Here is a 14,384-nt window from a genome sequence, read left to right as displayed (position 1 = left end):
TTGAGCTTAGTTAAGATGACTTAACTCAATGGTAAGTGACGAAGCCTTTGTGTTGGCTTCCCACAGACGGCGCCAATGTTAATGCTTGGATCCGTGGGGATCTAATTAACGATAAGTAAAGAGAGAGAGAGAGAGTGACACGAGATGTATAGTGGTTCGTCTCCCGCCTTAGCGGGAAACTACGTCCACTTGAATGTTACACTAGTGTGTTGAGCCTTGCGGCCCAAGGGGATTACAAAAGATGTAATGGGATTATGTTGAATGGTGTTTAAGTGGGAGGAGGCATTCCTTTTATAGGTGAAGGAATGCTTCTCCTTTACATTTTCTTAGATGTGGGATGCAAAACTACTATTCTAGTCTAGAAAGCCTATTTGTGAGGGCATGTTGGTAAGGCCAGGAAGGTGGCTTCCCGGCGACGGATTTGCGACTTCCGGATATCGTAGCGTAGCTTGAACATAGGGCTACAAGATGCATGTCTCGGTTGGGCCTCACCATGGCTTGTGGGTGTCTCAAAGAGAGTGTTACTTATGCTTGGTGATGTAGTAAATATACTCCATATTGTTGGAGGTATGTACACTTGTTGTGTGATTAAAAGTAAGACAACTGTGTTCTAGTATTTTCTGTTGTATGAGCTTAAAATTAGACGACGTTACTTATTGAAATCCATTGTGTGATAGCTATCAATGCGTTGTGTGAATACCCAGAATTTTTTTGTTCAGACAACGTTGGTTGACATTTCTGAAAATCTGTTGTATGATTCTTGCAAACATCCATTCTCTGAATTGATTTGTGCATTAATTTGGTCCATTTTACCCAATGAACAGTGAATATATCTATCAAGCAATCCATCATAATATCTAACATTCTGTACATAAAACTGCAAAAGGCAGTATTTCCCAAACAAAATTGTCCAAATTTCAAGCCAACAATAAAAGAAGAAAAGCATTCCTAACTAGCTACACATGAATCAAAAGATGATATAATATCTTTTCACTTCAACAAAACCTTCATGTGTCACTTTACCAAGCATCTTGTGCACTATATTCTTATTTGCATCACCTCCAAGCTTGTTGTGAAGCTTCACAAGTTAGCACATATTGCAGCACCAGAAGGAATGTTCCTATTTATTTGTGGTGTTGAGTAGAACAAATCTGAATGGTTCTTCTAGGATTTGGATATTGGAGTGCGAAGAACTGTTTCCTCTATATCTACATCTTCGCCATTCAAAATCCTGCACAAGGTTTCCCATCACTTATCAAGTACTAAATGACCAATACATGTCATAATAATTCGATGTCGATAGATAAGTAAGACTGGTGATTGTATCAGCTAAGATAGAGGTACATTTGAACATTATACACATTTAATTAATGAGACAAATAAGCAAATCATAATCTACCAATGAGACTAAGCAGCTTAAATGATAGAGCAAACCTGAAATGCACACGAGCATAAGTTCAAAAAAGTACATAAGTATTGCTCATGTTGACTTCATTATCAATCCAATCAATCAAAGTTTCCATTGATCTCTGGTATGCAGTTTAACATGAAAAAGTCAAATTAACAAATTAATAATAAGCCTCTAGTTGTGAAGGGTACCAGTTGATGCCGGATGGTTTGTAATCAAAAGCATATTTAAATGTTGTAGCAGCTGCACCATATATCCCAAAGAAAATTGCAAACAATTGACTAACAATATGGGTATCTTTCAATATTTTCTTATGATAAAGATATGAAACCAATATACTGAAATGAATTGACTGATAAGTGGATTACCTTGTGAACCCACTCAAACTCCCCGCCTCTAGGATCAAATGTCCCGTGCTGCAGACTGATCAATTCAAGGGTAAAACGAGGACCACATTCCTGAGTGTTTAAGACAGGAAAGACCGTTAAGATCTACATTTATAAATGATACAATAAAGAATAAAGAAATAAACGTAAACTGCATGCTATGGTAGATGTGGCAATACCCTGCCTTCCTATGTCACATAAATGGACCAAGAACGAAACATAAGGACATTTCAAGTGGTGGAGGAAATTCAGCCAGGGCCCTGGGCCAAACCAGATCGAGACAAGAAAGCAAATGCAAGAGGAACAAATAAATAATTGACACCAACCTGTAGGCGCGCAAATGGTTTTGCTTCAGTAATAGCGTCAGCTTTGGAATCCTTGGTCTTTTTGCCCTTTACTTCAACCTGTTTAGTCTCTTTGGTTTCAAAAATGTACCTGAACACATAGAAATTAATGATCATCAGTAAACAAAAAGCTCTATAGGAAAGGAAAGTATATAAGATCACAAGTATAAGAAAGGATCACTGCAAGAACTAAAAATAGCAAAGGAGGCACATCGACGATGCCGGAAGAATATAAAATCTCGCTGGTTGTGGAAAGTTACAACTCGCCGACCACGAAAATTTGGTTCTTGAGGGAAAAGTGACTGTGTTAATCTGAAGAAAGCAGGTGAAAGAAGAAAACCAATAGGAGCTTGAAGGTAATCCATCCTTATATAAGAAACCACTTGAAACTAATTGTACAGGGAAAAAAAATGAAATTACCACACTGTGTGATGAGGTGTATTTGAACCAAAAAGTCCAAAATGCATCTAATATAATGTGAGAAAACATTTCAAACAAGTTAAGGATTGCAACCTCCCAATACGATGACCAAGGCGTGTTGTAAAGTTGTTTAATACAAGCTCAGGCTCATGACTGGTTAGATTTCCATGATCTGCAGGCATGCCAAATAAAGAATAAGGAAAGAAAATGACAGTTAACACACCCTACATTAATTCCCCAGAGATGAAAAATTAATACTTTGCAGAATTTTATTCTTTTGGACTCTTTCAAGATTTTAAATCTCAATGACTCCTCTTTTCACCAACTGAAGAAAATAAAAACCTTTCATCGCAATATGTGGCAAAACAGTATAAAGATGGTACTGTTTTGATACATGCAACATATAGCAACGAACCTTGATAAGCTTTGAGAGCTTAAAATGGGCAGTAGGTCCATTAGGTAAGCTAATAATTAGGAGAGCATCTGAAAAATGATTGCAGTAGTTGAAGTCAGATAAAAAACAACAAGGAAAATATGGGGACGATCTCATTTCACATAGAATTTAGAAGTTAAAGACATCAGAAGCAAAGTCTGAGAGACCAACCTTGTTCCCGGTGAACGGTATGAACAACAATTAAAGAAGTGAATTCCTTTTTATTTACATACTCTATAATCTGCAACAAGGAAAAAATTACATATATTAACTGTTTGAACTCCATGTTTGTTACATTGAAAAAGTGAAAAACAAATTGATATAAAAGACAGAAATGGTACCTTTTTCAAGTCATAAGTGCCTCTTTTATAGTACTGCGCATTTGGGATCATCAAAAGTAGTTCCTCTATAAAAGCAGGACCCCTCTGAAAACCACCAAAACAACAAAAAGCATAAACCTTAGCACACATTGGCAATCACCTTGTCATAAAATATATCAGTTCCATAACCAACAAAAGCTAAAATGACATTGAAAACAAGTAAAAGACCAATACATACAGAAGAGTTAAATCAGCAAGGGGTGATCAATATCTTCGGATTCGATTCACGCTTCAAAACCGTACTAAACTCATCTGCATCATTTCTAACAAACAACTGCAAACTCGCTAATAACCTACCACCATATATCTCATCCTTCTTCCTAATTAGTACTTCCTTCTTCAACTGCTTCTAACATCCTATTCAGTGACCACTTGCTAATTTGCAGGGATAAGAAATCAAAGCGACATTCTTTCATAGTTTCTGAGTTCAGTATTCTTACAATCATCTTCATTGAGCACCATTTCAACACTTCCTGCAGTCTCTCCCTGAACTTCGAATTGGCTCTGATCATCTGCGGCTTCATCGTCTAATAAAAATAAAATTGAGTTAATTGAGTTGAAAGCAAAAAACGATTTTATTGTTGACATCCCCATGGCATTCATGCCTTATTTTTATAACTTGAGACAAGAAAAAAAAGTACAAAACCTCAAATTGCATATAAAGCCAAATATAGCAGATACAGGCAATGGCATAGGAAATTTGAAAATGTTCATTATTCACTACCAAATTTTGTTTTCTAGGGGACACCATGAACATATTGCACAATAAATGAGGTTTATATGTGAGTATACTATGCTATAAGAACAACTAAAGAAGCTTACCATTTAATTAATCAAAACCATTGGTATTAGAGGGATCATCCAAATCCTGATTGTTCTTCACGTTCTTTCCTTTTCCTTTCCTCAGTTTCTTTGTCTTTTTCTTGTCATTGGCCGTTTTGGTCAAGTTATCTAGTGAAATGACAAGAGCAAACCGCATTGAGTTCATTTTGAATGCAAAATTCTGACCAAGTAATTAACAAGTTAACATTTAATAAAGCTAGAACTCCACTTTACCTTCAATAGAGATCTGAACATCTTTTCTCGAATCACCATTGTTTTCTTCTCTCTTTTTCTCTTTCTCATCTCTGAAGGTCCTGAACTTTTATCTGGAAACAATTCAACACAATATCAACTTGTTTATACTTTATTCTCTTCTCATCATAAACCTACAGAGCAAAACTTCAACTTTCCAGGCCGAATTATCCAAGTGTCTTCTGTCTACTACATAATGGACATCAATTACACACATTCATGTATTGGTTTTTGTTCTAAAATCCAAAACCCTTTCTCTACTAACTTCATTCTACATAATCCCAGAAGCATTCAAGTCAATTCAAACAGCAAAACAAATCAAAAACAAAACTTGAACCAAAGTGCAAGAGATTAAAGCGACAAACCCTTTTCAACAGGCTCCAAATTTCTCTGGGCAAGCTCCTTGTTCTTTTTCTTGTCCTTGACTCCCATCTTCTCTCTAAGTAAATAGCTCAACTACAGAACTGAGACTACCTTATCTTACTTGAAACCAATGCAAAGCAAGAAGAAGAAGAAGAAGAAGAAGAAGAAGAAGAAGAAGAAGAAGAAGAGGGTATCTAAACCTTAAGGAAACGAACCAAAATATGAGACCAAGTTTGGAACTTGACTGAACTTGACTGATTTCGCAGGTGTTGCGTGTCTTTGGCTCATGGATTGTCTTGGATTCGAGCGAAGACTTCGACCGGGTGCTTTGATGGAGATTCTTTTTAGGGTTGAGTTGGGGTTTGGCTAGAGATGAGTAGACTTTCAAGAACTAGATAAGACGACGGCATTATGAGGTTTTGATTAGAGTTTGGTGGCTGTGATTGGATTTGGTGGAAGAAGGTGTCGGAGCCAAGGCACGATGTTGAAGCCTTGAAGAGGAGTTAAGGCTTCTGGGAGAGAAGAGAATAAGAGAAGAAATACCCCGTTTGGAGCTTGCAAAGAATGAGATTTATCTTCTCTCTAGGGCAGAAGAAATACCCTAATCGAGTAGAACCCAACTCACTCATTTCAGCAGAATGAAAAACCCCCAAATTGAACCCAACTTGAACCTTAATCGAGTAGAACCCAAATCGAATAGAATCTAAATCCAAACTTTGAAAGATGGTGATTTGTGATGGCTAAGTGTTTTGAGAAGATGATGAAGAAAAGCTCCAGATTTTGCTCGAAGTGAAGAAAAGCTTGGGGTTTCTCTCTCAAACATGAAAAATGGCCAAGGCATTAAGTGTGCCCTCGAGTTGCCTAAGACAATATGCATTAATTTTTTTTTTTTTTAAATCAGACAGACAACCACTACAACAAATTTGGACATTAGTGACCAAATTTTAGTGACCAACCTATAATTGGTCATTAATAGAATAGAAATAGTGACTAAAATTAGTCAGTGGTCACTAAAGTAGTTGGCGGCATAAATTTTCATATTCCCGCCTAATCATTAATTATTAGTGACCTAATGTATAATTAATAGTGACCAACTTGGGTCTGGCCACTACAAGTTTGATTACATTTGAACAAATACGTTGTCGTTTTAGACTTAGTGACCAATTATTTTTTTTTAATGAATTTTCAAGCGGCAAACTTTTATAGCCCGATAAATTTCCCAGCACCCTTCTCTCCAAATTCTGAATTGAAAGCTCCATTGTGTTCTTCTCTCCATCGGGTTGGGTAGTTTGAATTAGCGACTCCATCGGTTATCGACTCCAACTCCGCCGGTTATCGACTCCGACTCCAACTCATATCGACTTCTCCTCTGTTCCTATTGGCTTCTTCTTCTTCTTCTCCAATGTATTACTCGATTGTAAGTATTTCTTTCATGACTGAGAGGCTTGTTGAACTAATTCCACTTCATGATTGAGCTATTTGGCTTTAGGTTTTGTTTATTTGGCAATCAAATTGATTTTGGGGTCTGAATAGAGAGGTTTCATGATAAGATTTGGTACTAGAGTTAATTTTAGGGTTTTTAGTGTTTCGGTTTTGATTTTTCTGAAGTGGTTTCAAGATGCTATGTACCTCTTATAAGATAACTATTGCTATTTGATATGTTTAAATATGAAAGAGGCTTTTGTGGAGAGTTCATAAACATGTTTCTTGGCATGAAGTAAATGACAACATATTAATTTTGAAAACTATTGCTACTGTTTCTTTTGAAATAAATGAAGAATCCTCAAATTTTAGTAGGTAATTGGTTATTCTCTGCTAAGAAAATGAGGGGAAACTGCCCCGTGTTTCCACTCTCAATCCTAATAATGCTTATAGGATTGGTTGACTTGGCAAGGTGTTGGAAATGAATGAAAGTAGACAAATTTTGTGGATCCTGGTTCTCTGCAGTTAGAAATTTGCTGCATTTCAACTATATTTAGAGAAATTTTCATGTATCTCGAAATTGATTTTCTCTTTTTCTTTCTAGAGGGACCCTTGGACTCATGGAGAGTGAGCAACACAACTAAGTTGTTGTGACATGCTATAGTAGAGACATTGCTACACAGGTGACATGCTAACATGTTTATTTGGATTCTCATTTTTCTGGTTTAGTCATGTTTGGCATTGAAAACCTCACAGACCTATTGAAATGTAAAACAAAGTGTGTTTCTAAGTTCATATCACCTAGTACACCATAACTGTTTGATTAAACTTACAGAAGCCATATCCATAAGATTTTTAGTCCTTCTGTTAGTATAGTTCGACAATATTGCTAGCATTTATGGGATATGTGATGTATAAACATATGGACATGGAGCCATTTTAGCGGATTAGAAAATGACCATATGTTCTAGTAATCATATGGCCTTTACTTTTCTTCATTTCTCTGTTTCGGTTACCAACTAAAGAGACAAAACTTGGTCATATTGATACTTTTCTTTCTGACATAATATGTATCCATATCTCTCATTGTTCATTTTGCTATTGGAAATTTAGTGGTTAGTCCTAATTACTGAGATATCATAAGACTAGATTTCAGATTCAAGATGAGTATACTTTTGATTTACTGTTGAAATTATTAATATAGTTATTGGAAGTATTATGTAATCATGGTATTATGTCTCAAAGTAATTTTGCTTAAGTGTTGACATATTGATTGGTTTTATTCTATTATTGGTATTGTGTATTGACTTGAGTTTTTCATTTTTGGTGCTATCCTATAATCTATACACACTCACACTATCTACATAGGGCTCTTGATTTCTGATAACTAAGCCTATTGATTTATTTATATCATTCTAATTAAAGAATTTTCTGGATAGGATTTTGATAACAGCGATGCTTGATAAGCTATTGCTAACTTGCTATATGATTTTGATAATTTAGTATATGCATTGTGATAACAGAATAGCTTGATAAGTTGTTTCAATATGCCATCCCTTTTTTTAATTTTTTAATTTGAACTCGTTTTGTTCCAGATTATATTCAAAGGAATTTAACATTAGTATGTTAAACTATTACTGGTCATAGCCTTTATAATATCTTTTGACTTTGGGTTGCTGATTAGTTTATCAATTGTGCAGCTTGCAACGACTGAATAGGTGCCAGAATTTCTCAATATTCTGCTTGCAAAAGAAAAGAAGGTATGACTTATTTCATTATTGCTTTTACAAATTTTTATTGTTATGAAACATATTTATGGTCTATCTTATATTTAAATATAACTAGCCTTCCTGGCCCTGCACGTGCCATGCACATGCGGAAGGGCGCGCTCACGCGTGCGAATATTTTTTCTCATTGGACATCTTAATGTAATTTTCCATTGTTAATAAATTCATAGTTGATTAGAATAGATTTTTGGAAAAGTGGTAGTACATGGAAAAAGTGGTGAGCAAATTAGCTAATAAAAAAACCTTGGAGAGGGTTTTTAATTGAGAGAAAAAAGCCGAGGTTGACTGTGCCTGTCCGGCTGCCTGTCGTCGTTGGCGTTGGCTTCTGGCCTCGCCGGCGTGCGTCGAGTGCGGCCGGACGGGAGTTTGGTGTTTCCGGTGATTGGAGAGGGGGCTTGAGAGACTCCCATTGTCCTAACTTTCAGTTACAGGTGGTTTCTGCACAGATCGGGGCGTGGCAGCTGACGGTGGTGGTCGGATTTATGGCTGTGATGCGAATCCGATCCGGGTTCTGGATGTGTGATTGGATCCGTTCGGATCTTGTTGCAGATCCACTGGTGGTTGGTTGCTGTGTGATTCCGAACCTTGTCCTAGGTGGCTCGAAGGCGGCGTTGGCTAGGATTTTTCCTCGGGCGGGCGGCGGTGCGATTGGGGACGGCGACGGAGGGAGTGGTGTCGATCTCCTTTCTGGAAGGGTGCTCACGAGGTGTGGGATGTTGGTGGTGAGTGTGGTGGTGAGGAAGGATCTCTGCCAGTTCCTTGTCGGCGATGATGTCGGGGTCCGAGATAGGCAACGGAGTGGCGGGCATGGTGGTCTGATGGTGGTGGCCGGCCTCCCTGTGCAAGGGCTATCTTGGGCTGGGGTCAGGGCTTGGGCACTTCGGGCCTGTTCTTGGCCTGGCTGTCCTTGGGCCTGGGGCTTCACCCTAGGTCCATTAGGTTTTATTTCATTTACTATTGTTTTTTATTTATACCATTTAGTTTGTTTGCGCTATTTGCGAGCAATAAGTCCCTACAATTATTGTGTAGGGCTAGTCGGGCTTTGTGTCTGTGTGTGCACTCTAAGTGCCTTGTCTGCTCTAGGTAGGCGGCGAGTTCCTTGCTTCGTCAAATGGTCGCTACCGCCTAGTGGCAGGGTGAGACTAAGTGTCGCCGGGTCTCTCCGGCGGCAACATAGTAGGAAAGCTGTGCTAAAGCTGGCAATTATGCTACGTTGTAATCGTGTTACATATCGAGTTATCTTTCCGTTATGTCACCGCTATGTCAAAGCAAATCGAGTAGCCAGTAGAGCACTCTTTGCTAGTTGGTGCTTCTTTGAATACATGTATTATGTAGAGATTCCTGATATCATTTCGGGACATACTCTAGATGCTTATTGTAATCAGGGGTTTAGGCTTAATGTCCCCCCCGTGTATTCGACAGTTTCATTAATTAAGGCGTGAGGGCAGCCGCACCAGCCCTTCATTCAAAAAAAAAAAAAAAAAAAAAATTCATAGTTGATTTGATGTGTTGGTCTCAGCAATCTCTTTGAACCTGAATCAATTTGGTTTACTCTTTATTGAGCACATTCAATTTAGTTTCGTAAGGAATATATAAAAGCCTCTCATGCATATAGGAAGAGGCTCTTTAGAATTTTCGTTTCACAATGATGAACATCAAACATCATGAAAGTCTACTTGAGCAGTTATATTTTTGGTAGCACTTATATCAAATTGCGTCTTTAACGAAAACAATGGAGTAAATATCTTTTTTTTATTTTTTGCTCCTGTCAATACTCTATATAAATATATCAGTTGCCGCTTATTATCATGAGAATTCCAAATAGATCAATGTTCTGGTAAACGAATGTTTACGCACTCTCAAATCGACACTCCTTTCGCTGCTAGAATAATTTAAACCAGCTAGGTGTTCCCTGTGTGAGAACTCATGTACAATTTCCATAAGTTGCTTTAAAAAAATATATATTAAAATTCTGAACTTCAAAACCAAACCATTCAAAAGTGTACCTGGCAGATTATATATCATGCAAAAAATTCATACAATGAACCAAAAAAATAAAAAAAGCAACGAATCTAAATACAAACAGCAATATATGAAAGAATGAAAGATGAAAGAACATGTTTAGATCTCAATTTCTCATTAATTTGTGCTGCATCATGATTAATACACAATTTCTACGTACGTGTACTAATTTCCAATGCATCATATAGACAAAAGAAATTAAACTCGGCTATTCATCTATATATGGATATACATTCTTATAGCACAAACTAATCTTCCATGCTGTAATAATTGCCTCCAACTAAAATGTAAAGATGTCGATTGATTTATGAAATCAAAGTTTCCAGATGAAAGTGGTATTGCCAACCTTGCGCAATCTTCTCTATCGTTCTCTCTTTTTGGATTTATTTTCTGTTTTTTTTTCTTTTATTTTGTATTTGTCAATGTCAATAATAACCCTATTTTATATTCCTTTCTTGTATTTTTATTCTATTAGAAGGGTGTTTAAGGTAATCCCATTTTTTGGTGAAGCCTTTGACACCAAAAGATGGCCTGACCTTATAGTAGTAGAGATAAAACATAGCCTAGTAATTGTTGGCTAGTAAAGTAATATGGTCCTTATTTGAATAGTTTTCTATTGATCTTTAGTTTTACAGCTTAGTTTTCTATCTCTGTTCTGATATTTGCTAGAGTTAGTCTCTATCGTTGATGGATAGGAGTTGGATTCAGTTACGCACTAGGGGAAAGCGAGAATATATCAATGGGGTGAAACAATTCATGAATTTCGCAATTACCCACAAGAAGCCAGGGTCTGAACTAATTCCTTGTCCATGCATGGATTGCAATAATTTTCGTAAATATAGCCCAGACCAAGTTGAGGATCATTTATATGCAAATGGAATGGCTATGTATTACACTAAGTGGACAGATCATGGAGAAGAAGACAATGATTTTGAACCAGAAGATGATATCATGGAATGTGAAAATGAAGAGGATGTTGATGATGTAGTTGAGATGTTAAATGAGTTCCAAGCTCATGATGATAGTGATTCTCAAGAACATGTCCCTATCATGGAAGAAAGTAAGTTTAGACGATTGATGAGCGATGCTGAGCAAGAGTTGTATCCAGGTTGTCAAAAATTCTCTAAATTATCCTTCATTGTGAAGTTGCTTCATTTGAAGATAATGTTTCGTGGCAGCAACAAGTTCTTTACAGCATTACTTGAGTTATTCAAGGAGGCATTACCTGATGAAAACACATGTCCCAGATCTTATTATGAATCAAAAAAGGTTATTCGTGACTTGGGTCTCAGTTATGACAAGATTCATGCATGTAAAAACGATTGTGTACTCTTTTGGGAGAAGTATGAAGATAAATTGGAGTGTCCAGTATGTAATGAGCCTAGGTACTCTTCTGATAATGGCAAGAAGAAGGTTCCCCATAAAATCTTGAGATACTTTCCCTTAACTCCAAGGCTGCAAAGATTATTTATATCGAAGAAAACAGCTATAGATATGAGATGGCACAAGGATAAAAGGCCAAATGATGAGTATATGAGGCATCCTGCTGATTCTCAAGCATGGAAGGATTTTGATCTAAAGCATGAGTCATTTTCCATGGATTCTCGCAATGTTCGACTTGGATTATCAACTGATGGTTTTAATCCATTTGGTAATTTGAGTACCTCATATAGCATGTGGCCGGTATTTCTTGTTCCATACAATCTCCCGCCATGGAAATGTATGAAAGATCCATACTTTATGATGTCATTGCTTATTCCTGGACCAAGAGCTCCTGGAAATGACATTGACGTGTTTCTACAACCGTTAATTAAAGAGTTAAAGGAACTATGGGAGGTTGGGGTTGCTACATATGATGCTGAATCTGGACACAATTTCTACTTACGAGTTGCATTACTATGGACAATAAACGACTTCCCTGCCTATGCAAATTTGTCTGGATGGAGTACCAAAGGAAAAATGGCGTGCCCAACATGCAATGAGCAGACACCTCATCAGTGGTTAAACAATTGGCAGAAAACTGTCTATTATGATCATCGTCGTTTTCTGCCACGAGGCCATAGTTTGAGAAAAAATTTGGAGTTCAATGGTAAAGTTGAGAAGAGAATGAAACCCGCCCTATTATCAGGGGATGATGTGGTTTGCCAATTGACTCATGTTTCACAACCATGTTTTGGAAAGGGGAAGAAGAGAAAGAGGTCAGCTGATTATTTAAATTGGAAAAAACAAAGCATTTTCTTTTATTTACCCTATTGGCATACACTCAAGTTACGCCACAATCTTGATGTAATGCATATAGAAAAAAATATATGCGACAATCTTTTGGCAACATTGATGGACACTGAAGGCAAGACGAAGGATTCATATAAGACTCCTCTTGATATGGAAGAGATGGGCATCAAGTCTGATTTACACCCCAAATCTATTGATGGTGTAATTAAGTTTATATCAGCATATTATACTTTCAGTACAGATGAGAGAAAATATTTTTGTGAGTTCTGTAATTGTACAAAACTTCCAGATGGGATGGCTCCAAATATCTCTAATTGCGTTAACATTGCTGATTCCAAGATTTATGGGCTGAAAAGTCATGATTGCCACATTATATTGCAGCGGCTTCTTCTTGTTGCCTTGCGTGGGTACTTATCTAAAGGTGTTCGTGAGGTCATTATCAAACTTTGTTTGTTCTTTAAGGAGTTGACATCCAAGACTTTGAGATTGGATGTTTTGGAAAGACTAGATAAAGATATTGTCGTAATTCTGTGCAAGCTAGAGTTGAACTTCCCACCTTCATTTTTTAACATTATGACTCACTTGCCAATTCACCTAGCATACGAGGCAATACTTGCTGGACCAGTACAATATCGTTGGATGTTCCCATTCGAGAGGTAATTTTTAAAACTATCTATTTATATGAGTATATTAATCATACAAATTGTATTAACTGTTATTTACATTTGTTTGCAGAAAAATGCATAATTTAAAGGATTATTGTAGAAACAAAGCCCATCCCGAAGGATCAATTGCTGAAGGTTATTGCGACAGTGAATGCCTCACATTTTGTTCTATGTACTTTCACGACATTGAGACAAAATTTAACCAAGGAGACAGGAATCATGACGTGAGTGAGAGAAGAATGGCAGAAATATCTGTTTTCAACCAGAATGTTAGGTTTTTAAAAGGAGCAGTTGATGATATTCTTAGCCTAACTGATTTTGCAATGATTCGATGGTATGTGCTGAACAATTGTGATGAGGTACTCCCATATATAAGGTACATGAACTATTGCATTGTTTCTATGTATACTTGGTTAAATATTTACTAGTAGGAACTTTGAATATATTGTCATTTTCCGTGTAGGGAGCATAAAGCAGAACTTGAGAGGCAGAATATTACAAACATAGGAAAGGAACAGCAACAAAGATTTCATAAGTGGTTTTTGAGACGTGTGAGTGATCAATATTTTAGCATACATAATTCCAAATTTACATGTGTGTATGTATAATTCATTTTCATTTCTTAGTCTAATATTGGTCAGTTATGTAAATAGGTTCAACAGATGCAAGTTGAGGGTTCAACTGAACATATCGAATCCTTACTAAACTTGGCCAGTGGACCTCAGCGTGAAGTGACACGGTATAGTGGGTGTGTTGTCAATGGCATAAGGTTTCATACTCAGAAAGGGAATTCAAGTTGACGAGAACCATTTTACAAGCGTCAATTTTACAAAAAAATGGTATATGAATGATCCATTTGCATTGGCATGTCAAACACAGCAAGTATATTATTTGAAAGATACAAAGCTTGGTAGTAATTGGCGTGTTGTAGAAAGGTCACAACCTCGAGGAACTTATGATTTTACTGAAAAAGAAGTTGAAATGGATGATTTATTAGAGGCGATTGAAGATCCATATCAGCAAGTGTCACATGAGTATGTCAATTTAGATGAAATTGACATTGGGGAGATTTCATTGTGTAGAGATGATAGTGAAATGATCATTGTTGATTTGAATGCTGACAAGCAAGGGATTAGTGATTCTACATTCATCAATGATAGCGATGCAGAAGATGGTGACTTCGGTGATGAAGATAATGAGTTTATGTATTCTGATGATAACGAGGATGACTATACATAGTAGAATCCATGCATGTTCTATCCCATTATTTTGGATTGGTCATGATTCTGTCATATGCATTTTACTGTCATAGTATTGCTTGGGTTTCATTTCTAATTTCCATATTCAGTTTATCATTAGCTTGTTCAATGTACGAAATATATATATATATATATATATATTTTTCACTTGAATCTCCATATACAATCATGCTCATATCTCTTTTTTTT

General features: G+C 36.7%; 2 protein-coding genes across 6 annotated transcripts; one reads left to right on the top strand and one right to left on the bottom strand.

The window, feature by feature from the left end:
- Positions 1 to 1,888: 1,888 nt before the first annotated feature.
- Positions 1,889 to 5,607, bottom strand: LOC112166423 (ribosome production factor 1-like). Of its 2 annotated transcripts, XM_040512991.1 has the most exons (9): positions 5,024 to 5,607; positions 4,811 to 4,909; positions 4,428 to 4,519; positions 4,194 to 4,322; positions 3,812 to 3,898; positions 3,333 to 3,416; positions 3,163 to 3,232; positions 2,974 to 3,041; positions 1,889 to 2,730 (listed from the first exon to the last, which is right to left on the bottom strand). In XM_040512991.1, exons 4-9 carry the CDS (start codon positions 4,194 to 4,196, stop codon positions 2,716 to 2,718), a joined length of 327 nt encoding a protein of 108 aa, XP_040368925.1. In that variant the 5' UTR covers positions 4,197 to 4,322; positions 4,428 to 4,519; positions 4,811 to 4,909; positions 5,024 to 5,607; the 3' UTR covers positions 1,889 to 2,715. The 2 variants fall into 2 exon arrangements, with proteins under 2 accessions (XP_040368925.1, XP_040368926.1); XM_040512992.1 differs by having other exon boundaries at positions 4,811 to 5,038.
- Positions 5,608 to 5,965: 358 nt separating this feature from the next.
- LOC112181931 lies at positions 5,966 to 14,304 on the top strand. 4 transcript variants are annotated; one of them, XR_002929205.2, is made up of 7 exons: positions 5,966 to 6,225; positions 6,835 to 6,913; positions 7,931 to 7,990; positions 12,870 to 12,927; positions 13,007 to 13,295; positions 13,400 to 13,487; positions 13,590 to 14,304. XR_002929205.2 is itself a non-coding variant. In XM_024320341.2 (7 exons), the coding sequence occupies exons 4-7, from the start codon at positions 12,911 to 12,913 to the stop codon at positions 13,734 to 13,736; spliced, it is 558 nt and encodes a 185-aa protein (XP_024176109.2). In that variant the 5' UTR covers positions 5,966 to 6,225; positions 6,835 to 6,913; positions 7,931 to 7,990; positions 12,870 to 12,910; the 3' UTR covers positions 13,737 to 14,304. The 4 variants fall into 4 exon arrangements, 3 of the variants coding, with proteins under 3 accessions (XP_024176109.2, XP_040368922.1, XP_040368923.1); XM_024320341.2 differs by having other exon boundaries at positions 13,007 to 13,312; XM_040512988.1 differs by lacking the exons at positions 12,870 to 12,927; positions 13,007 to 13,295; positions 13,400 to 13,487; positions 13,590 to 14,304 and adding an exon at positions 8,449 to 9,500 and having other exon boundaries at positions 5,982 to 6,225.
- The last annotated feature ends 80 nt before the right edge of the window (positions 14,305 to 14,384 follow it).

This window comes from Rosa chinensis, chromosome 1, assembly GCF_002994745.2.
Source record: "Rosa chinensis cultivar Old Blush chromosome 1, RchiOBHm-V2, whole genome shotgun sequence".
Lineage (NCBI taxonomy): Eukaryota > Viridiplantae > Streptophyta > Magnoliopsida > Rosales > Rosaceae > Rosa > Rosa chinensis.
The sequence above is the reverse complement of the archived record's forward strand: the minus strand, read 5'-3'. Positions and strand labels throughout refer to the sequence as shown.

What these genes read in the sequence shown, in the direction of transcription:
- LOC112166423 (XM_040512991.1), bottom strand. An exon ending in GCACTTATGACTTGAAAAAG is followed by an intron (nt 3,233 to 3,332) that starts GTACCATTTCTG and finishes TCCTTGTTGCAG; the next exon opens with ATTATAGAGTATGTAAATAA. An exon ending in TACCGTTCACCGGGAACAAG is followed by an intron (nt 3,042 to 3,162) that starts GTTGGTCTCTCA and finishes ATCATTTTTCAG; the next exon opens with ATGCTCTCCTAATTATTAGC.
- LOC112181931 (XM_040512988.1), top strand. Translation starts at nt 8,500, where the DNA reads ATGGCTGTGATGCGAATCCGATCCGGGTTCTGGATGTGTGATTGGATC.